This window comes from Scomber scombrus, chromosome 8, assembly GCF_963691925.1.
Source record: "Scomber scombrus chromosome 8, fScoSco1.1, whole genome shotgun sequence".
Taxonomy (NCBI): Eukaryota; Metazoa; Chordata; class Actinopteri; order Scombriformes; family Scombridae; genus Scomber; species Scomber scombrus.
The window spans coordinates 25,993,145-26,015,897 of record NC_084977.1 but is presented as its reverse complement, the minus strand read 5'-3'; the positions used below and the strand labels follow the sequence as shown (position 1 = coordinate 26,015,897).

The window sequence follows — 22,753 nt, the reverse complement described above, 5'->3', positions numbered from 1 at the left end:
AATATTCAAATGCATGGAAGAAAGCATATGGACGGTGTAATGCAGTTGGAGTAGTAGTGCAGAAACAGACAATGGCTTACAGCTGCCACATATTTTGCCAGTGGAGTCCATGAAACTACTTACTTACTATGGTGAATTACAGTATAAAGCATATTGTGCAGCTGGCTATGCGCACAGCCAATAACAGGTTTTTCTAAATAAATGAGAGGGAAATCTAATTTTGATGTGACAAGACTGGAAAATGAACGGAGACAGTGAATGGGTCATATTTGAACTTTTCTAACTAGAGTTTTAGTGTAATTTGGTGTAGTATTTACATACAACACCCACATTGCACTCCATCTTTGAGTGACATGAAAGCATTTTTCTTAAATGATAAAAAATAAGTGAGTTTTTCAGTTATAATAAATCATTAATCAATCATTTTACAGTACTGCTTGTAAATTCATGTATTGCTTAGAAAATGAAGTGTCATGTTCAATTAGGCTGCGCTTATAATTAGAAAAGCAAGTGTGTGTTGAAATCACTGCAGCTTTTCTAAAGGATCTAGTTCATGTTAACAATAGTAAAAGTCAATAGCTGATGTCGATGAATGTACTGAATGTATTGATTCACTGCATGATGATACTGAAACCCTCAATGCATTATCCTCCCTGACAGTTTCATTTAAACGATTATAAACAGAGAGAGAAGAGACAAGGTTCACATTTATTCAAACAGGGTTTTGTCATCAAAGCACTCAAAGTGTTTATTTTATAGAACTAGATGCTTGTCATATTTTTTGTTTTGGTTATGCAATTAAACCAAATACAGCCTTTTATCTTCTTTTTAATCATTATGCCACAACCAGCATGGTACCTATGTATTATTTGCTTGGGGCTGTTGTTTCTCTTAAATTTATCCCATAAGCTTGACGGTTTTGTTGCATTTGTGCATTGATTTACAATTTCTAATTAAGATTACAAATACCAGATGAATATGACATTATGTAGACATTCATACTGATTACATGCTTCATGCAAGAATGTTTTTAAGGCTAACCAAGACTAATCTGTGCTATTTCTGAGGATTGTTAATGTGTGTGTCCCAAAACAACAAAGACTCTCTTGTGGTATAATTACATCTGCTTCAATTTTCCACATATAATAAGAACTATTCATATGCAAGCTGCCTTTTTGGACATTTAAGGCTTTGAGTTTTGTCTTGTTGTCTTATAAATGCCAAGACATGTTAAAATCATAACACTTTGAGAAACATTATACACTATTAATACATATTACTTATCAAATAGAAATAAGTAGGCTGGCAAGTCCAGAAGAACTCACCACCATTACAACAAAGTCAGTGGCATGGTGACAGTTGCCAACAAACATGAGCCAGAAACTCAGTGATTAAGGAACAAAGCAAACAAAGCAAGCCTATAAGTGGACTGACTCTTCTGTTTGTTCCAAGAAATCTCTCCGCAACATTTTTACTGGGACTTTTGTTTTTAAGTGTTATTCCTGCAATATTTCAGTTTATAGATAGACGACTAATCTAATAGATAACCATCCATTATTTGTATCATAAGTCCTGCAAACATTTTTAATTCTTAAGAAATATTAACTTTGACACCAAATGGAAAAAGAGTTCATCTGTGGAGCCTGTAACATGGTGTTTCGCTCCACTGGGCTGCTTGAGAAACACAAAGCACTCTTCTGCATTGGGAGTGAGGTACGACACTTTCAAGTGCGAAGGCACAGCTCTGAAATTCTCATAAGAGGCAACGCTGGAGATGTGCACCCAAAACAGACAACAATCCCTGATCTTGTACAGGTAAGTCAGTAATACTGATGAAATAAGGGAGAGCAGGGAGGGATGAGGTGGTAACAGGAAGAGTTATTTCATTTTAAGAAAATGAGTAGGCCTATAAAGGGATTTTGATACGATTGATTTGGAGATCTCATGATTCTTGCAGTTGATGCTCAGAAAACTATTATTTATTTGTTGAAGACTTTATAATATCTGTGAACATGCCATGAATGTGAGAATTGTTGTGTAGGGCCTGCTTGTTGTGTTGGTAGCTCATATAATTTGCATTGCAGTGTTTACACTGTTGATAGTATTTTTTTTTTTAATCCTGGGATCTTTCTTTAAAGTCCAGATTAAATGAAAAATGCATTTTTGCCACTTTTAGATCACATCACTGATCATATTAAGTGCATTTATTTAATAATATATGCCAAAAAATATATCAAAAATCAGTTTCTTTGTATTCTTACAACAAAGTCCAACTCTCTAAAGCTGATTTTATGTGCAATCTCTGCCATTCAAAAAACAGATGCAGTGGGAAAACATTGTACATTTGTATTTGTGTTTGTGTAGCTGAGAGGTCAGCGCAGGAACATCACCAACTGGAGGAGTTTTGATACTGATCCAAAGTCAGGAAAAGCAGAAGAGAGTGCTGCTCTGCAAAACCTCACTGATGAGGTAAAAATGAACTGCTGCACAAACCAGACTTTGTTTCTCCTTCACTGCAAACATGCAACATCCAAAACACAATGGAAAAACAATGTTATCCATCTACTGTTAATTCCTAGTGGACATTTATGGTTTTATTTAAGATTTGAAGTAAACAGTAGACTACTGTGTAAATGTTTTAGGCACTAAAAGTAACCTTAGACACTAAAACACAGCAGCCTTGTAGAGAAAACAAATGAATAATAGAAGAAAACGGATATAAATAAATAAAAGTCCTATAAAAGTCCTATATTGTACTGAAAAGGTGAATAAATCTGATTCATAAGAACCCAAAAGTGACAAATCAGGGTAATATTTTGTGTTCTTTTTTATTTCCCATTTGACCATACACTGCATGCTTGGTCTCTGATTAAATATGCATGAAATCATGTCAGTCAATGCACATTGGAAGAGAAAACAAAGTAAACAGGGTGTATATTACAAAGACCTGTGCACAAGCAATTTAAACTGATTCTCTCTTTTCTGACTTTTAGTTTCACAAGTTGAGAATGTCAGTTGAAGAAATGTTACCAAATTGGTCAAAAAGGAGCACGAACACTGAGGTGACTACTGTCCCAGTCTCTTTCCTCATACTGTACATCTTCTTTTTCCCTTTACTGTACTAGTCAGCCTATGGTATGTTTCACATTTTAAAACATGTCAAGGTGCCATAAGTGTGTGCACATTTCTTCTATGTTGTAAAAGCTCTTAAATAATGGATTAAGTCATCAGTCAGTGGTGTTAGAATGATTCACAGGTCACTCTGAGAGAAGACAGATACAAGACAAGATTACATTTCAATGATAGTGGGTCTCCAGGTGACAAAAGAAATGAGTCATTTTGCTCCAGGGTGTAAGATGTTTGAAAATCAATGCTGAGGATGAATCCATCCGCTTATAAACACATTTCTTAGGCTTGTGGGCGTCAGCTGGGTCACACTGAGAGACTGAAGGAGATGAGGGAAATGGCGGCTCTCCACGAGCACCAACTTGCCCTGATAAATGCTCAAAACCAGCAGCTGGAGCAGCAGAGAGACGGTGAGGAACAGGCTGCTTGAGTCCTTAAATATCCTCTTTTACCTTGTGTGAAAATGGAGGTATCATATCAAATATGTGTGTCAGAGTTGGCCCTTCAGGTAAGCGTGCTGACTGAGCAGAGCAACATAACTCAGCTGGAGAGTCTGCTGATGGAGCTTAGAGAGCAGGAGGAGAGGAACAAGGAAACACTGCAACAACTAGCTGAACAACTCCACACATTACAGTAAGTGTGTATGATCCAGTTTCAGCTTTAAGGTGGTCTAATAAAGAGTTTACATTCTTAATCAACTAAAATTAGCAATACCACAATTTAAAAATATTTCAAGATTTTGGATAAAAGTGCAGACATATTACAAATAGAACTGGAAATTTACTTAAATCATCACTTTTGGCTGCACTAATACAAATGTGGCATTCAAAGAAAAATGGCTGCTTCTGCAATGCTCTACCACCAGGAGGAATATTTAGTAATTTTTTTTTTCTTCTAGCTGCTGGATGACTCAGAGCATCAATTATGTGTTTCATTATGCCTGGGTAGTTCCTCATTGCAACATTTGTGGTCAAATAAATTGAATTTCCTATTGTGAGGTATACTGGCTGGGTGACTTTTTTTATATAGAGGCCATGATATGATCTCATTTAGATGATCTACAATGTTTTTATTTCTCTTTTTCTTATTAGTGTAAAAGAGGTCTCTGTACCTGCTGATCAGCCAGCTCCATGCGAGAATAAAAAGATGCATCATGATGACAACTATGAGCTCATTTCTTCTGTGGATAGCCCTCTCTCTGCACAGATAAAGTATATACCTAGTGATTTATTTTAAAACCACTTTACTGAAAGGAGAAAACAAGATCAAATGCTGTTACTGTTATAAAAAAACAGGTTGTTTATATGTGAATATGAATACATTCGACTAAACTGTCTGGTTGTATTGAGTGAAATCTATCACTGGTGCAGAGCTCTGCGGCGGACATACATGCAGTCAGGTGGGTCAGATCCAGCCATTGTGGCACAGATGATTAACCTGCAGAAAGAAGCCCAAAGTCTGGAGAGGAACCAGCCAGCAACAGCCGCCGAGGCCAGTAAGAAAGAGAGTAAGAATCTGAGTGATGATGAAGAGATTATGTAGTTTGTCACTGTAAAAGTCTCAGCTGTGTTAGTGTATTCAAGTAGAGCAGAATGGGGTTACTGCAGAATGTATAGGCATTGTTTATTAAATTTAATCAGCTTGATTTTTCTTCTCTAAAAAATGATTTAATCCATAATGAGGATATTCTAGCTCATTATTTTCTTTTCACATGATCAGTTTGAAAAATACTCTGCAGATTGGAGCATTTCAACAATTTACAAAGAGTCTGATTTAAACAAAACAAGTTTTTTCCTTCTATACATTTTATTGAATTGAGTCAATAATTAGAACCTTGTCTCAAGTATTTGGTACAACCTCTAAACTTATAACATAGAATTGAAGGTAAATTATTGTTTGGGCCTGAGCCACATCACTGCTGTCCTTGTGCCCAGAGGTGAAGCGTCATCTGCGGGGTCCGAGCCGGGAACTGCTGGCTGTGGAGCAGGAGAACCAAAGACTGGAGGAGGAGATCCTCATGATCCAGTTGGCCAAGAGGAAATGGCATAACTATGAAGGTTGGACAGTGCTCCTCCAATGCTCTCTAATTCAGTCTCAGAGAAGCCAAATCAGTGCATTTCTTTTTAGTTTTTATTGGCTTTTTCTTGATTTTACTACTTTCACTTTGTGGCTTATACACTTATTTCCCCTCATTTTATACATAGTTGTCTCTGTCTCCTTCCTGTAAAGCACTCTGTAACCTTGTTTTGCTGTATAAATAAATGTTGCTTGCCTGCTTTCTAACAAGTGCATGACAGTTCAGAGAGGATGTGTTTTATTGTTCTATGGAGCAGCAGTGAGGACTGAGCATGAGCTGATTCAGACTGAAACCCTCCAGCAGATTGATGCTCTACAAGCAGAGATGGAAAGAAACAGAGAAAGACAACCTCCTCCACCTCCAGTTCCTCTCCAACCCAAGACCCACACGCATGCGCCTTTCTCCCTGGTACACAGTTTACAATTTACAAACATGTTTATGAACTCAAACTAATCAGACTAATGTCAAAGTTGCTTTCAGTCATTTCATTTAAAGTCTTAGATGACTGATTGCTCAATAATAATTTACTGCCAGTGTTTGTTTATGACATTGATTCAGAAATCTCTCTTTGTGCCTCAGCTCGAGGTCAGATCCTTCACCTCTCCATCAGGAGGATGCATGCTGGACCCCCTGGACTCTCTAGGTCCAGCACCCTATAACCCTGTGTCAGTTTAGTCCTCCACACCATTCACCAAACAGGCCATTTACATGTCAGAATCAGACTGGAGTTTAGCTACACACTGAGCTCACATCAAGCCACGAATAGAAACAAGCACTTACACTGCATCAACTATAATGTATTAACTAGCCAAATTACATTAAGTGACCTTTATATTGATTCTGATTACAAAATTACTGAAACATAAGGATCTTTAACAGGTATACAGCTTTTCACTAGTGATAAACAAGCATTTAACAAAAACGGTGTGTTATTAATAAATCAGCTTGCATGCAATCCATATATGTCAGATCCTAACTTCAAATCAGTAAATCTCAAACAATTATCCCAAAATGTCTTTAAATAATAAGAATATTGGACTTACCCTGCATGCACACTTTAGACAGGAACCAAATCCGTAAAACTCAAAAACAACTAAAACATGCAAAAAGAAAATCCATCTCTTTCCATACTAAGCAAAAAAACTGTGTGCAGTAACTGCATAAAAATATTGGTCTCAATTAGCCAATTAAGCTGCCTCTATGTGATACTATTCAGAACAGGCTGTATATATTACTCATATAGCTTATAAAGTAGCAATAAAGTGACTGTGAATCACATCAACTCATCTACTGATCCTGTCAATGATGTATCTCACTGAGTAAAAGATCATCTCTGGTTTTCCAGAGCTGGTTTTGTGGTTTTTTATGACCTGGTGCTGGGAGTTGACGCCTCTCATAAGGCACTGCGCCTGGTGGCAGCTCTCTACTCCGAAGGCCAAGAAGTGGGACCACCAACTCCGCTGCCCCCCATACAGTGCCTGCCAGGAGTGTCCCTTCCATACACCCATAGCCTGCAACCTGGAAACTATGCCCTCCTGTCTGTCAAACAACCTGTACCCAGGTAGGGGGAAACACCTAGAGAGGAGAGCTGTGTTGGTTATATTTACATTATCTACAGGATCTACTGGAGACATTTCAGTATAGGTAAATCATGAGGTTATTCCCAAAATCTGTGACTAATCCTACTTTTGTCATAAAGAAATGTTTCTCAATATCGAAAATACATCAATAATGTTTGCTGTCATTGTACAGTACTGTCTCAAAAAGTATTCTTGATCGCAACCTCAATATCTCAAATGGAAATCACACGTAGTTATGACATTATATGCACTCTCCTTATATGCAAGTAGTGTGTTTACTCTCTAACCCTTGCTCCCTGTAGGATCCAGCCATCACTCTCCCTCTCTCTGGTGGTGGAGGTCCAGACAGCAACAGACCTGGATCTTTCCAACCAGGAGATCTTCAAACTGCTGTCCTGCGGCTGGACACGACTGGAGCTCTTTGACCAGCACAACCAGGTCTAAAAGCAGATTTAACCACAGCCTATATAATGCTGAAAAAATGTGGAAACTCATTTTATACTGATGAAAATGTGTGATTATTGCAGTAGCCTCAGCAATGTGTTATGTGTGTTCTTGATGCAATCTGTAAAGCTGTACATTGGAGGTAGGTCAGCCTCTAAATTGCAGGATGGTAAAAAATTAATTGATATCAGGCTGCTGATGTTTATTCATCATTCATAATAGTAACTTAATATCAATTATTTACTTAATCAGAAAATAGTGTAAATCTCTGCTCTTGCGGAGCAGAGATTTACACTATTTTCTGATTAAGTAAATAATTGATATTAAGTTATTATTATTATTATTATCTGTCACATGTTATATATAGGAAGCAATTTGAGTGGGTTTTTAAAGCCAACACAATGTTTTGGTTTAGAAAGAACAAGCAAGGTAGTGAATTACAGACCTGACTGCATGGTGTGTTTCTTAAGGTGGACAACATGGAGCTGTGTGTACGTTTAGTGAATGGTCGAGATGGAAGCGTGCAGACTATGGCTACGCCTGACCCCTGCAACACTAGTCACTATAAATATCCAGCTGTGGTAGGTTAAGAAGGGCCTTTACTGGTTCCTAGAAATATTTTTTTAATGATTAAATTTAAGTATTTTTTCCTGAAAACCAGCTAATTGAAGCATACTGTGATTTGAAGTCTGTCAGTACAGATGTCTTATCTTTAAGCAAGGACAATTAAATCTGTGACAGTACAATGACAATAATGTAAATACTATATGCTGTATGGCAGAGGAAGAATGTAATCATCTTACATTGTACGCTATGCTTTTCTTTTTCTTTGACACAAGATGCTTCAATGTGATGTTTTGTCTCAACACAGGTCTCCACTCTTCCTGTGACTGTCCCTGTTTCAGCTCCACAGTCCTCTGGAGTGGATCAATTCTCCTCCCTGCTGCCCTCTACTGAGCACCAAGACCCTCCCCCACCAGAGGAGACCAGTCAGAGCTGAAAAATACATCAATACAATGCAGGATGTTGCAGTTTCTTCCACATCTTAAGGATGATTTGTGTGATGTAATTGGAGTAGAAGTGTAAATGAGTGTGACTGGAGATATTTAACTTGCTTTGTGATTGAGGTATACAGCGGTCCACATTCAGAGCTTATAAGCAAGATGTCTTAGTGGTACTTTTAGGATAATGATTAACTGACATCTCCAAATGTTTGTACAACCAACAGTTCAAAACCCCAAAATATTAAATTTACAAGTCAAAAGAAAACCAGCTTTTTAAAAGATCAAATGTAAATGTCTTCTCAAAAATGGCAGATTCATGTTAAATTTAATGGTCTAAACACTGCAGCAGTTTTTTCCTGAACAACCTATTGCAGGGGTGAAGTATTCAGTAGAAAAGTTATGGAAAATGAAACAATTACATTCAAATTAGGACTTTGGAAAAACTCAGAATATTTTTCCATTTATGTATAAATATTTGACTAGACACATTCCAGATGTCACATGCTATAAAACAATTACACAACTTAACTGCAGTTGACGCATAATGTTTGAGCCCTTAGGAAGTCAAAAGGAAAATTGGTGACACAATCTTACTTTTGCAAATTCTTTATTATTTTGTACTACAAGTATACAAAACTGGACAGACAAATCTATGAAAATGGATCTTATTTACAAAATCAAAAGTGTTGAAAGGTGGAGGGGCTCGACAGGCATGCTGTGCTGGTTTTCGAAGATCAGGAAAGACGTGAGGATCATTACGCCGAAGACCCGACAGAGGCTGACTGGTTGGCAGGCTGCAGGAAACCAAGGACAACACAAAACAATTTAAATTAACTGCAGGAAAAGGTCTGAGAGCTCTGCCTGCTTTCAGTCAAGAGAGAAATGTTCAGATTGCTGGTTTGTCTTGGAGTAGCTCTAGTAAGAACTCACCGCTGTAGTTTTTAAATCAACTAATACAAGTTGAACACAGTCCGTTACAAAAAAAGACTGTTCGCTTTCTGAAAACTGCATAAAGACATCATTTATACAGAGATGTGAACTACAAATGATGCAAGAAGTTTGTTCCGATTATAGTGTCACCACTGGAGACAGCAGTAACTTAACAGAAACTCCTGAGACTGCAAATGTAGTTATGTTGTCTGGGACTGAACAGAATGAGATTATCACCTGTAGGTCACCGTTAGGTCTTTCCTCTACACTTTTACCAGCCATAAGGTCCCAGATACAGACTGTCATATATAGGTTTCATCATGTGAACCCATACAGACTTTAACACCACATTACAAAAATGATTCCTCTCAACTTCCATCCATTTTTACAGATTCCCAAGCTGGAAAACCATCTGAACACAAGTTGAGATGTGACTGATCTACTCTAGAATTATTCTCTTTGTATGGACTCGCCTCCTGTGATTTTTCCTCCTGGACTCCATTGCCGTTGCTGGCATTAGAGTCCCCACTGCCATTAACTGTGGCTTCCTGTTTCGCCTGCTTAGCTTCAGTGTCCTTTACTGGGCTCTCCTCCTCTGGTTTCCTCTGTAGAAAACAACCATGACAAAAAAATAAATAAAAAAGGGGGAGGGAGGGAAGAGAAGACTGGAGGCCGCTATACACAACTGTATTCCATGCAATCAACCTTTGGAGGGTAATATTCAGAAGAAGGGAAACTGAAATCAAAGTCGACACTAAGAAGCCACTCACCAATTACAGTTGTCACATTCACAGTTTAATTCATCATGCACACAGCCCAGATCAATTTCATTAGTATCAAGCTCTACCACAAAACAGTCACCTACACACACACCACAACTACAGTTCACTGAACAAAAATCTCAGAGCAAAGACTGCAAAAGCTACACACCAGCTAAAGATTGACATTCACAGAAAGCCATGACATCCTGAAGTGTGTTCAGACTGAAAATGAAGGTGAATTATAGGAAGTGGCCTGATCATGTCAGTAGTGAATTTGGCAGGGGCAACATGAAATATGTGAGAAATGTGAAAAGGTTTTAACTTGAACAAATTTGCACTTTTCCCAGACTTTATGGATGTGCATCATAAACCTTCACGGTCAAAGTAAAGGGTGATAACAGTTGACAAAACACTCAGTTCGTCTGGTGTGTAAACTGGATATTTGAGCCAGTGGTGAAAATAACATGGAGAAAATTTGCTTTCTGTCTGAACGCACAACTCAGAGCAGGCTAGCACACCTCGCAACATAAAGCAAGCAATAAAAAGGCCAGTTTCAGTACCGATTACGGCTCCAGTACAGAATTGTGAAATTTTCGTTTTTGCTTAAACTATTATTAAAATGATAAGACATGAGCTTTTATTCTGCCAAGTGAAAAACTCAAAAATCATCCAGATTCTTGGGTAGATCTGTCAGATAAAATTTGCAGAGTTCAAGACAATTAGTGGAAACAGTCAGGAGATTAGAGCCTTACCTTTTTCCTGACGAGGTGGGAGATGTCGGACGCGGCTTTGGAAGACGAGGCGCTGTCAGATGTTTTAACTGGGATCTAAAATAGAAATGTTTGATTGGTTTGTGATGTTTTTTTGGGCAGAGGATCAGTTTATGTTTTAAGATCTATATGCAAAACAAAGTGCTTCCTTACCTTGCTCACTGTTGCAAATGCAGATGATGGTGTTGCAAATGCAGATGGTGTTGCAAACGCAGATGATGACGATGATGACGGGCCACCGTTTTCACATAGGAATGCTGAGGAAGTTGAGGCACCACCCTGAAAGAGGTTGGTCAATTACCAAAGAGCCAAGGCTGCTTCAAATTGCCCTTTGATACATCTACCCTGCACTTAAACATGGCTTGCAATCCAAAAATATGAATACATTCATGTTCTGAAAAAGAAAGTTTTAAATTAACCCATCGCATTTTATATGGCCAACCTACTAGTGTCTGCTGGATGGCATGGGAGGCAGCGCTGGCTGTTTTCTGGCTTTCCTTGGCATCTTCCACTTTTTCCTTGATGTCAGGCAGAAGCCGCTTCAGTTCTTCTATCTCTTTCTTCTCTTCTGTTGCTCCATCTGCACCCTCTGCTGCATCTATCACCTCCTGCAGCATGACTACATACACAAGACAGTGAGTGGGGATCAGCACAACATCATGATAGAGAAGTAATGATAAATGCAGTACCACCCTGTGTAGTCTTACCCAGGCGTGTCTCGATGACCTTTATGGAGCTGTTGTAGTGTTGGATGGCCGGGCTGTACTGATCCATGTAGCACAGCGTAGTGGCGACATGGTAGTGAGTCTCAGCCAGCAGACGACTGTGAGCAGGCAGGTGCTTCAGTTGCAGGGTGAGACATTCCTGGAAGTCGTCTAGTGCCTGGGGATAGTTACCTGGCAAAAGAAACAGGTAAGTCAAGTTGGGATAGGTGCAGAAAGTGTGCTCAATAATAGTCTGCATCAAGTCTCTCTGGAAAATAGCATTGCAAACATCAGGGGGGACAAAATCTAGGGAATTCAAACCCTCTGCAAGGCTAGCAAATCATTGCAGCAAGTGGATGTGAATGTCAGTTTCACAAAGTTACAGATACTTTTCGGACACATCTCCCTAATTTGGATGTCTGACAAGTGTGGGGACAAGTAACTGGGTACAATGAAAGCAGACTTACCTGATTCAGCACTGACTTCTCCAAGTTTCAGATATGCCTGTGCTGCCATTAGCTGGTCATCTTTGCCTTCCTTCCTGTGTAGATAAAGGAAAGATAGGAAATATACACTTAGAGGCCTCAAACTATCTACAAACAGTAAATGCACTCTTTGATCCTTCAGCTGTGCCCTTGTGGTCTTTCAAGTTATCAATTCATCAGCAACTTCATCTTGCAAGGTTACCTTTTATAGATGACTTTAGCTACCTCCAGCATCTCCCAGGCCAACTGCAAGTTTCCAACTTCTTCATCTTCCTAAAAAGGCAGAGACAGCATACATTAAAACCACATGTGTTTTCGATCCAATTTCAAGAGATTTTAATGTGTTGTGTGAAAGCTTACCTTATCACCATTTGCCTCTCCATCCTCGTCGTCATCATCATCATCATCATCGTCATCATCATCTGTGGAAAGCACCGCAGAATTACTACACAGTGAGATAAATGTCTTCCCAGTGTAAATGATCTCATAATGAAATCAAACATGCAAAAAAAAAAAGAAAAGTTTCCCACAAGTGCAGTTTATACTTGCTCTGGTGCTTTTCCCTTCACCTTTTATAACACCCATACATGTGAACTGTATCAATATGAGGGGTAGAAAAAACAAATAATGTCCCGCTTTTGTTGCACCCATTAACACAAACAGTGCCATGTATCTGAAGAACTACTGCCCTCTGGTTCCTCCATGTCCTGTTCAGCCTCTGGTTTGGATTCCCCGTCTTCTCCCTTCTCACCATTCTGCTCTTTTGAATCTTCATTTTTGTTCCCTGTCGCAGTTTCTGTTCCAGGAGACCCAGCAGGAATTTTCCCGACGCTGTTCACAGCACCGGGGCTCTTCTCAACTCCATTCACTTTGGCTTCCTGGACTGTACTCTTCCCTTCCCCATTCACAGGTGAAGAGCAGGGTTTCTCTGATTCATTAACAGCATGTTTGGCTGGGGATTTTGCCACACCACTCTCCTTTTTTACTTCAACGCTGCTCTTCTCATCTCCCGACCCCGGCTTGGTATCAACTGCCGCACTCTTTTCCTCCTCTGCCATTGCATCATATACCTGCTTTCGTAGCTCATCTCTAGTTTTTTCTGCACCAGAGTGGCATGTGAAAAGTAATTTCTATATAAGTTTGCTTAGTTTTTCTGAGAATGACATTAGCCTGATCTTTCATCTCATGATTTGAATTCAATGCTGCTGTGTTCATTTGTGATTAGATGAAATTCAATTTTGTGTTTGAGCCATCATACCACAATAGGAAAACAGCAGCAAAACCCTTTTTTGCCATTTATCAGCATGAGAAACACATACACATCCTAGACTACTTTATTGGAGTGTCAAATTGTAATCACTGACAAAATTACAACAAGTTAGTTATTGTTAGTTCTCAAAATTGTATCAGGCAACCCTTCGTGATATTTGGAACTACTTCTGATACTGACCATCGAGGTTGTTGGCACTTTCAATATTTGGGTTGTTAGGTTGCTCCTCTTCCTCAGATTCCTCTGGGACTCCCTCCAGGGCATTACCGAGGACAGTGTTCTCCATCCTAACCAAAACACAAGAGACAAATCAGGTTACCAAAGTTAACAAAAAGGCACTCATTACTGGAGAAAGGGTTTAAAGTCTAAATCCAATTTAACTTTGACTTAATTTCGTCAGTGAAAGGACTTATGACACTGGGAAAAGGCCATACTGAAAAATAAACTTGTGTATCAGTCAGTTCAGGAAACTTTAACCAACTTAGAATCAGTCTTACAGTGAAACCAACTTGTATACAGTGTAAAGAATTCAGATTAATTCAGGTAAAAGGGTTACCTGGCAAGCTCCAGCAGGGACTTCCCACACAGGAAAAGGGCCTCACCACACTCATCTGCAGTGTCACCATACCTTTCAGCCCTGACAAATAGACATCACAAGTATTGTTATGAAGATAGAGACAGAGCAGCTTAAAGTTACATTCTCAAAACCCAACTAGTGGAATACAACCACGTGTTTAAGTATGATTGAACCTCATTTCAGTATGCAGTCCACGCAGACCAATACAACCTTAGAAAGCTGACATAAAAATCACTTCAAGGACAGGTTCACAATTGCCTATATTAACAATGAAAAAGGTTTACTATAATCATTGTTTTTGTGCATACTGGAACATAAGATCCCTTCATAATGCACTTCCAATGCAAGTGATTGGGGGGCAAAATCCACAGCCCTCCTTCAGTGCATACATGTATCAAAAGAGTTTAAGTTTCATAAAAAGCCAATATGAAGCTTCAGTCATCAAGGCAAGGAGATATCTTTCGACAGACTTTAGTGCTAAAGTCCCCCTTTTCATTACTATACACACACAGCAGCTCAACAGGGAAACACAAAGACAGACTTTGATACAAGCACTGTAAAATGTGGTAGTAATGAATTTAGTGGGACCATGTACAGTGTCAAACATTACCATTTGATGTACTGTACCAGAGTTAGCTTATAGATAACGTTCATCTGCTGTCTCCATTCGATAGGTCAATATTAGATCAGATATGCACATGATGTGAATAACTCAAACTACTGAAGCCTCATATGAGCTTCAGATAGACACATTAACAGCATATTCACAAAGGGGATATCTTACAAGCCAGTCTGAACAGGAGGGATGATAACAGAGGAAGAGACTGACTTGGAAAAAACAAACTCACAACATGCCGCAGGCGTCCTGGAAGACACTGACAGCAGAAACAACATCTCCCATCACTAGATGCCTGTTTCCTGTGCCTATCAGTTTCTTTGCCTCCTCCATGACATCAACAGAGCTGCAAAAAAATGAAACAATGCATTTATCAAAATAAATAAAAAGTCTAATAATATCTGGAAGATAGACAGAAGAGTTCACATGCTCACCTGTCTGCTGCAGCTGCTGAAGAGGAGCACGGCTTTTCCTCCATACTACAAACAAAGAAGAAAAGAGTGACAAGAGATTATTACTAGGAAGTAAAAAAAGGAGTTCAGTCGAGAACAATGCAAGTTACCTGCCCTGAATCTGACGCACTTCGATGGTTTAATACTGAACTACTCACTTAACATCCGGCTTTTTTTTTATTGTTGTTAGCACCGTGTGGTTGTTAGCAAACTAGCTTGCCAGTGGCGGTATTATAATATATATCTGTTTGCAGTGTTAATTGCACACCATTAGACACGCCGGTCAACTTTAATAGCTACTCTCGTTTGCTTTTGCTGCACGTTTTGCATAACCGAGAGATACACATCAACAAATACTTATCATACAAGGTCGTAAAGGAACAGCCGTGTTATCAAGCTACAGGCTAGCTTAGCTCAGCTCAGCTGTGTTTTCCCCATTTTAGCGACTACAGTGAAGCATTCGCAAGAGTGGTGTTTTACCTCCCGGAGCTGGACGCGGCGGATGTTTCCTCTGGCATGCTTTCAGGAGGACACTAGAGACGGACAGGCAGACACAAAGCTGTCGGTATAAAGGTGGCGTGGATGGAGTACAGATTGAACCTACTGTGTCTTTGTTGGCGCGCTTAAATAGAGAAAAGAAAGGCTTTCTATTTCCGCTTAACTTGGGACGCGGGAGATTGTTGTTAAAGGGGCCGCAGCAGCAGGGCTCGCGGTGCATTCAGGGGTCGTGGGAAAAGAAAGAGAGGTTGAAATGTACATACATATATCAGTGGTGGAAAAGTATTCAGATCATTTTTTATGCTTTACTTAAGTAGAAGTACCAATACAGCAATATGAAAATATCCCATCATTATCAAAGCTCATTTTCGACAGTGTGATGAAAAAAAAAATCCTGGAAGTCAATATAATGATAAACTTTCTCAAAATAATGATAAACTATCTCAAAATAATAACTCAGTATCTCAAAATGACATAGTATCTCAAAATAATGACTTAGCAACTCAAAATTATGACTTAGCAACTCAAAATTATGACTTAGTGTCTCAAAATAATGACTCAGTATCTCAAAATAATGATAAACTGTCTCAAAATAATGAATTATTATCTCAAAATAATGAATTATTATCTCAAAATAATGACTTAGTGTTTCAAAATAATGAGAAACTTTCTCAAAATAATGAATTATTATTTCAAAATTATGACTTAGTATCTCAAAATAATGACGTAGCAACTCAAAATTATGTCAAGTGTCTCAAAATGATTAATTATTATCTCAAAATGATTAATTATTATCTCAAAATGATTAATTTTTATCTCAAAATAATGACTTTGTATCTCAAATAATGATAAGCTATCGCAGAATAATGACCTAGTATCTCAAAATAATGACTTAGCAACTCAATAATGAGACACTAATTAGTCAAAGTCATAAAATAAGTCTTCATAGTCACTGTAACGGATTACAGTTAGATTTATTTTGTCATTAAATTAAGTAACGCAGTTAAATGTAACTATTTGACACTCTCTCGCATCTTCGTAGCTTTTTCACGGAGACAAAAAGTAATGGTGCTCAGCTTAGGTTCAATGTCAACCGCTCCTTTGCTGTTTTAAAGCATAATATGACTTCATAAATAAACCACATAATTTGCAACTATCAACTATACAAGGTACATTTATAAATGCCGGCGCCACCGTTAAGTTTCAGAGCCTCGTTGGCGCAGTAGGCAGCGCGTCAGTCTCATAATCTGAAGGTCGTGAGTTCGAGCCTCACACGGGGCAAGTGTTTTGATCAGTTTTTTTGTGGCGTTTTGGAAAATAATATAAATATACCGTTTTTCTTCTGTTGGCATGATCTATGTCGTCACTTGCTGAAAGCACGGAAGCAAAATATAATATTTGTAAATACAGTCTAGTGCTTTTTGTGGTTTGCCGTAACATGTTGAAAAACCAAGCTAAGCTCACAACTAGTTTAACTGGGCGTCTTGTATGGAGCAACGTCAGGGAGATCTTTTTGTCCTTTATGTCCAATTATTTAAAAAACAAACAAACAAAAAAAACAGGGTAAGATACAGTATCAGTACACACATGTATCATAGGGTTTCCCTTCTCAGCTAACAGTTACCAAACCAGACACCATCCATCTATTTACACTGGATGTAATATGTGAACACGCATTGTTCAAGTTTATATAATAATGAGAAGGTCTGCATATTATACGAGTAAAGCCCCATTATGGCTATGACCATTAATGACCAGCAGGTGGCGCCCATGTTCCATTGATTTCACGTCTCGCATTGCGGGCTGGCTTTGATTCAGATACAGATAATTTATTGTACCCTTAGGTAAATTTGGTTTACAGTGAGTGAGTCATCTCATGTTGTTACGCCCACAGACAGACAGTACAGGACAAGAACATGTTAGACAAAGTGACGACAGTGCTCAGACTAATGGGACAAAAGAAGAAGGACGGCCCCAAGAAAACTTTTAAAAAAAATACATTTTTAAAAATGTCGATTAAAAGAATACGTAAAACCAAGTTAAGACATAAAATATGTGCCATTGGTAAAAACAAGATAAAAGAAACAATACAAAACATGAATAAATAAATAATGTTCAATTTTGCAGTTTCTTTCACTTACAAAGCTGTTTTGTAGCTATCATTTGGTTTTCCAAGCAGGTACTTTAAGCCTCCGTCCTGATGGGAGCAGCTAAAACTCACCATTAAGAGGGTGGGAACGTTACACAGTGTTTAACCCTTAGATGCACGAGTGACTGGACCCTACACTCCATAAGTGGGTCACAAATGCCCCGTGTTAGAATATGTGGTTTTATGCCACTTTTGTCATTTTGGTTAAGAATAATCATTTGTATTAGTTTTGTATTATATTTTGGTCTACGCAAGAATGATTTCATGTTTGAAATATTTTTATTTTCACTTTTTTAACATGTATAATCTGTGTGGTCCACAAAATATATATTCCTGACAGTCACAGTTGATAAGAACCAAAGTTTCCGATGAAATTCCATAGGAAATGAATGTGAGTCATTTGACCCACCTATGGACGCTTGGGGTAGTAATACAAAAACTAGACTTTCGTAAAATGTATAAAAGGTAAGTTAAACATTTACATGGCATATCAATAACATGTTTTTGAGGAATAGCTGTAATATGAAATGATAACAACTTTTCATTACGAAGATATTGCAAGAAAAAAACGTATCACCGGATCATTTTTTACCCAGTTATGCATCTAAGGGTTAAACGGCAACGTGTTTTCACAAAAACGGGATAAACCACTACACACACAGTTGTAGAAAATTTGTTTAATGACAAACATTACTATATATATAACAAATGTCTCGCTCATTATCACGTGGGCTAGTGGCGCAATGGATAACGCGTCTGACTACGGATCAGAAGATTCTAGGTTCGACTCCTGGCTAGCTCGTGGCTTTTATCTTTCGGGGTTCAGGTTATGTTTTTAGACTAAGGGCATACCCTTCACTGAAACAAGTAATAAATACTACCGTATTCCTTGCAATCATGTTGTATCCGGAATATCATAATGTCTGTGTTATTTTTCAAAACCTTGTGTAGATTGTAGACTGTCAAATAAATACAGTAGAATGCTATAATATGGCAACAACATTTATTAGTATTTAAATTTAACTTGTGGGATTCAAATAAATAATAAAATAAGAATAAAATAAAAAATAAGATAAATACAATTCTGTTGTTTTATATGAAATAAAGATGGCATTTAAAATAAAGTGCATTACAGAAAAGCTTTTGATTGTGCTTAGTTTTAGAAAAATCAAAAATAATTCCTTCTTTTACTTTTAAACTGAACTTAAACTTCAACCATAAAGTTAATCTCATATCTAATAACTTTATTACAACACACACATATTAACTATTTTTTTCTCCGTGTGTATCCCACTGACAGTCTCTCTCCGCGTGTACAAATGAACGGATTTGATTGGCTGATTAGCGTCACATGAGAAGATTGGCTATGTACAGGCGCAGAGAGTTTCCACTTTTACCATAACAATCATCAATATTTTATCAGTTACAGGTAAAAAACAACAACATTTCAATTAGCATAAACTGAAACTACTTCAGTACAGTACTTGAGTAAATAGTTGCTTGAAGAAGCCTCTTTGTCCCAAGTCGGACATAAACTGACATAAGCATTAGATTCACTCTACAGTCATTGCACAGAGAACAAGTACTGAGACATCAAAATGCAGTTTAGCATTTAACTGGAAATAGCAGTAAAGTGCATTGTCATGTACATATGAATAATACACAAATAAAATAAACAGAAAAGAATGATATAAACAGCTCAAGGTATGATAAGAATACCAAAAAATATTAAATAAAACTATCACTGCTAATACAAATTACTGATTTTGTTTTACCCCAGGAGGCATACACTATAGAGACATATCACCTCATATAATACAATAGCAGAAGTTTTAACATAATATTTATTAGAAATATTTGGTATATCTTAATTTATTAAGTTTGTTGCCACGTGGAATAATAGTTATAGATCAGTCTGAGGCCCACCTAAAATAAATCCAAAGCCCACCAGTGGGCCGCGGACCACAGCTTGGGAAGCACAGAACTGAGCTAACGCAAACACAACAACTCTAGCTAGTGGTAATTGGTCAACAAGTCATTATTATTGATGGTGGATCTAAACATCAAAACCAAATGCTCAAGCCTATATCACTACGACAGAAGTCTGTTAATTATAAGAATATTAGTTATTAATTGACATTATAAGGTTAAATGACTCTGCTGTGACCCTTGGTTAGCAGGTGACGCCCACGTTCAACCTTTAGATAGTGTTTTCCACTGACTCACCACTGCAATCAGTCAAGATGAATAGGTTTTATTTGCAGGAGTAGCTGTGTGTGTGAAAGAGAGATGCTGTCCAAAAAGAAAAGAAAAGAAAAAGTAAGAACATGATCAACGATTAAATAATTTAGTTAAGCGAGCAATCTGTTACTAAGCGATACAGCTTTTTTATTCTTCTTTTTTGTTAGCTTTTTTAAATGTAATTATAAAGTGCTCTATAGTCGCCTACATACTTTCAAATACAATAGTAGTTTGATTTTTTCTGAATGCACATGTCAATTAGGTAATTGAGCTGAAGTGAGTGAGAGTCAGAGACACAGAGGGAGGGCTCTGAGCCTGACAGTGGGCTCCAGGCAGTCTCCGGCTGCAGATGAAGTTTTCCATCAGAGTGCACCGTGGGACTTTTTGGAATTCATATTAACCATCCAGACTCTCTCTCTCTCTCTCTCTCTCTCTCTCTCTCTCTCTCTCTCTCTCTCTCTCTCTCTCTCTCTCTCTCTCTCTCTCGCCTCTCTTCTTTCTGACTGAGATGTTGCGATGTTCCGTGCTATCTTTCCAAACGTGGACTTGTTTTGGGTGATTTCGTTATATTTAGTTTTTGTACCGGAGGCTGGTTGTAGATCAGCCGATGCAGACAGCTGTCATGAGGTGAAGACAGCCTACATGATGCGCCAGATAGGCCCGGTGGAGCTGGTGCCAGACAGACCGGGAACAGGTCAGTGAGCCCCCTTTGAAATATCAAAGAATATGAATATTGTGGTAGGCTATATGAATTCCACAAGAACAAAACACGAATTATAAAATATACTGCTAACCTTATACCATGAAGGTCTATATAGTTAAAAAAAAAAAAAAAAAAAAAAATATATATATATATATATATATGTGAAATTTAAATGATTGAAAACTTACCGTAGAAAACTCCAGAAATGACTAAAATGGCACTGAAAAAAACTATAGTTAATATCTCTGGTCCTAACGGGATTTATGATATTTTGTCTCATTGTTGTGACTTGTAACACACACACATGCTTTAGACTCTTAGTTTTAGAAATGCCAGATTCCAAATACAGGGAATCATCATTGTGTTGTGTGGGCCAACACTCTGTTGGAGGCTATTTCCATTGAAAATGAACCTGTTAATGAAATTATACCCAAAAAGAAAAAACAGAAAGGTGAGCCTCAGGATTCATAGTTAGCAGTCACTGTAGATTTCCCTGAGCAATTTGGAAGATGATGAGAGATTATTATTAAGTTTGTAAAATACACAAGAATCAGATTTTAGTCATCTTGGCTAATCAGTACAATAGGATACAACAATAGATAGCACTTGGATAACTGTATAATTTTCCTACAGGGGAGTTTGTTTGTGGTTGGTGACACTTAAATGTAGTTTTGCAGCTTTCCAAATAAGACATAAGGAACTGTGTATTGATGTTCCTGCAATTTTACTGTTATTTGATACTGTGTCATGTACTGGTGGTGTTATTAATTGTTAGAAAGAAACTGTAGTGGCTTTAGCATTTTCTGTAATTATTATGGTAATTGTCTTTGCACAATCTTTACTCAACACCCCTGCACAACAGAGACTTTTGTTTTGGCATTCAGTCAATTGGCATAGCCTGGGATGAATTAGCTTGCGAAAGGTGTCATTTTAAACAGACTGCACAATAGTTAATTGGCTGCTTTTTTTCTTGACTGAAACTCTCCCTTCAGACAACACACCACTGCCTGGCTTTGTTAATGGTGTTTGTGTCTCATTGTCAAACTGCCTTTTGAAAATTTTAGCTTTAGGTGTTCATTATTTATTTTGAAAATCGAAACTTTTTAGCACAAGATCCACTTAAATAAACTTCTCAGGCACTTTTATCCTGGAACAGAGATAAATGCCTCAATCTCCCTCCATATGCTGTACATCCACCTCTTTATTCATACATCACTTGGTAATAGTGGAGCATATTCCATGAAAACTGAGCGCTAAGCTGCTTAACATTGGGAACATTTCCTATAAGTGGACTTTTCTTTTTGTCACACTAGTTTAATGAATATTTTTGAAAGAAAAAAAGAGGTCACACATGCTGCTGAATCATGCTGACTGAGTTAGTTGTGGAGGAGTTGTTTCCTAGCCTGGCTGTGTAGCTGCCAAACAACCTGCTGTCCTAATTGCAAACGAGGAATGCAACATACCATTATCAATAAATAGTAACCATCTCTGCTATGTATTCCATTGTCAGCCAGCACTAATATGAATAGCCCAGCTTTGATTGGCCTTTCTCTCTCTCTCACTCTCTCTGTGTGTGTGTGTGTGTGTGTGTGTGTGTGTGTGTCAGGTCAGACATAGGTGACCGGTCCATTCCTCCTATCCCTCTCTCTCCCTTGATCTCAGTCAGCTGCTTGACAGCTTGGCTTACAGCAGTCTACCAAAGTCAGACTGCTGCACATACACACACTTTGGTGTGAGTGGTGAAGTGTCGCCCACTCTGCCTGTCATCATGTCGAGTCCCAACAGGCTCATTTTAGAATTATTTTTGTGGAGTCATAAAGCCGAGTGCATGAAATGCTTATGGATTCTTGTCAGTTTGTTAGTAATAACATGTCAGAAAAGGATTTTGTTTAGGCTTACAACAACCTTTAGGATCAAATCTGTAGCTGTTATTGCCCATTGATGTGCCCAAAGTGAAAAGAAATGTAATGGTGGAATTCTTTATTTTGCAAATATATTCATCATATTAAAAAAAATCAACATGTCAGTTTATCTATTAATTGTGAGGAACATGTTGACATTTTGAACAGGATAGTCACCCTGAAAAATCTTAACCAATTACAGTTGATGCAAAGTAGGGCTGCAACTAACAATTATTATTATTATCATTTATTATCAATTGATTATTTTCCTGATTAATCAATTTAGTCTTTAAAATGGTGAAAAGTGTGGGTCACTGTTTCCCACAGCTCAAGGTGACATCCTCAAAGGACTCACTGAAGACTAAAGAAACCAGAATATATTCACATTTAAGAAGCTGGAACCAGAATTTTCTTAAAAAGACTCACAACTCCTAAAAATGAATTTTCTGTGGATCAACTTGTCGG

General features: G+C 38.0%; 3 protein-coding genes and 2 non-coding genes across 7 annotated transcripts in view; 4 read left to right on the top strand and 1 right to left on the bottom strand.

The window, feature by feature from the left end:
* The first annotated feature begins 1,617 nt into the window (after positions 1 to 1,617).
* ccdc17 (coiled-coil domain containing 17) lies at positions 1,618 to 7,227 on the top strand. Its single transcript, XM_062424843.1, has 12 exons — positions 1,618 to 1,815; positions 2,365 to 2,469; positions 2,994 to 3,062; positions 3,413 to 3,536; positions 3,621 to 3,759; positions 4,218 to 4,337; positions 4,497 to 4,633; positions 5,061 to 5,183; positions 5,460 to 5,611; positions 5,783 to 5,868; positions 6,549 to 6,764; positions 7,086 to 7,227. The coding sequence occupies exons 1-12, from the start codon at positions 1,618 to 1,620 to the stop codon at positions 7,225 to 7,227; spliced, it is 1,611 nt and encodes a 536-aa protein (XP_062280827.1).
* A 1,600-nt stretch (positions 7,228 to 8,827) lies between these two features.
* nasp (nuclear autoantigenic sperm protein (histone-binding)) lies at positions 8,828 to 15,416 on the bottom strand. 3 transcript variants are annotated; one of them, XM_062424248.1, is made up of 14 exons: positions 15,277 to 15,416; positions 14,779 to 14,823; positions 14,577 to 14,690; positions 13,708 to 13,788; positions 13,332 to 13,438; positions 12,242 to 12,303; positions 12,084 to 12,154; positions 11,864 to 11,937; positions 11,400 to 11,588; positions 11,139 to 11,311; positions 10,846 to 10,971; positions 10,675 to 10,749; positions 9,635 to 9,766; positions 8,828 to 9,025 (listed from the first exon to the last, which is right to left on the bottom strand). In XM_062424248.1, the coding sequence occupies exons 1-14, from the start codon at positions 15,312 to 15,314 to the stop codon at positions 8,987 to 8,989; spliced, it is 1,326 nt and encodes a 441-aa protein (XP_062280232.1). In that variant the 5' UTR covers positions 15,315 to 15,416; the 3' UTR covers positions 8,828 to 8,986. The 3 variants fall into 3 exon arrangements, with proteins under 3 accessions (XP_062280232.1, XP_062280233.1, XP_062280234.1); XM_062424249.1 differs by having other exon boundaries at positions 12,242 to 12,289; positions 13,336 to 13,438; XM_062424250.1 differs by lacking the exon at positions 9,635 to 9,766.
* Positions 15,417 to 16,502: 1,086 nt separating this feature from the next.
* On the top strand, positions 16,503 to 16,575 carry trnam-cau (transfer RNA methionine (anticodon CAU)). The gene has a single exon. It is a non-coding gene; the product is annotated as a tRNA-Met (tRNA).
* A 1,597-nt stretch (positions 16,576 to 18,172) lies between these two features.
* Positions 18,173 to 18,245, top strand: trnar-acg (transfer RNA arginine (anticodon ACG)). Its single transcript has one exon. It is a non-coding gene; the product is annotated as a tRNA-Arg (tRNA).
* Positions 18,246 to 19,738: 1,493 nt separating this feature from the next.
* The window catches only part of LOC133984775 (glypican-5-like), a 55,274-nt gene continuing 52,259 nt past the window's right edge, over positions 19,739 to 22,753 (top strand). The window contains exon 1 of the mRNA XM_062424247.1: positions 19,739 to 20,378. Within this exon, the coding sequence (XP_062280231.1) occupies positions 20,201 to 20,378 (178 nt within the window). The 5' untranslated portion in view covers positions 19,739 to 20,200. The remainder of the gene's footprint in view (positions 20,379 to 22,753) is intronic.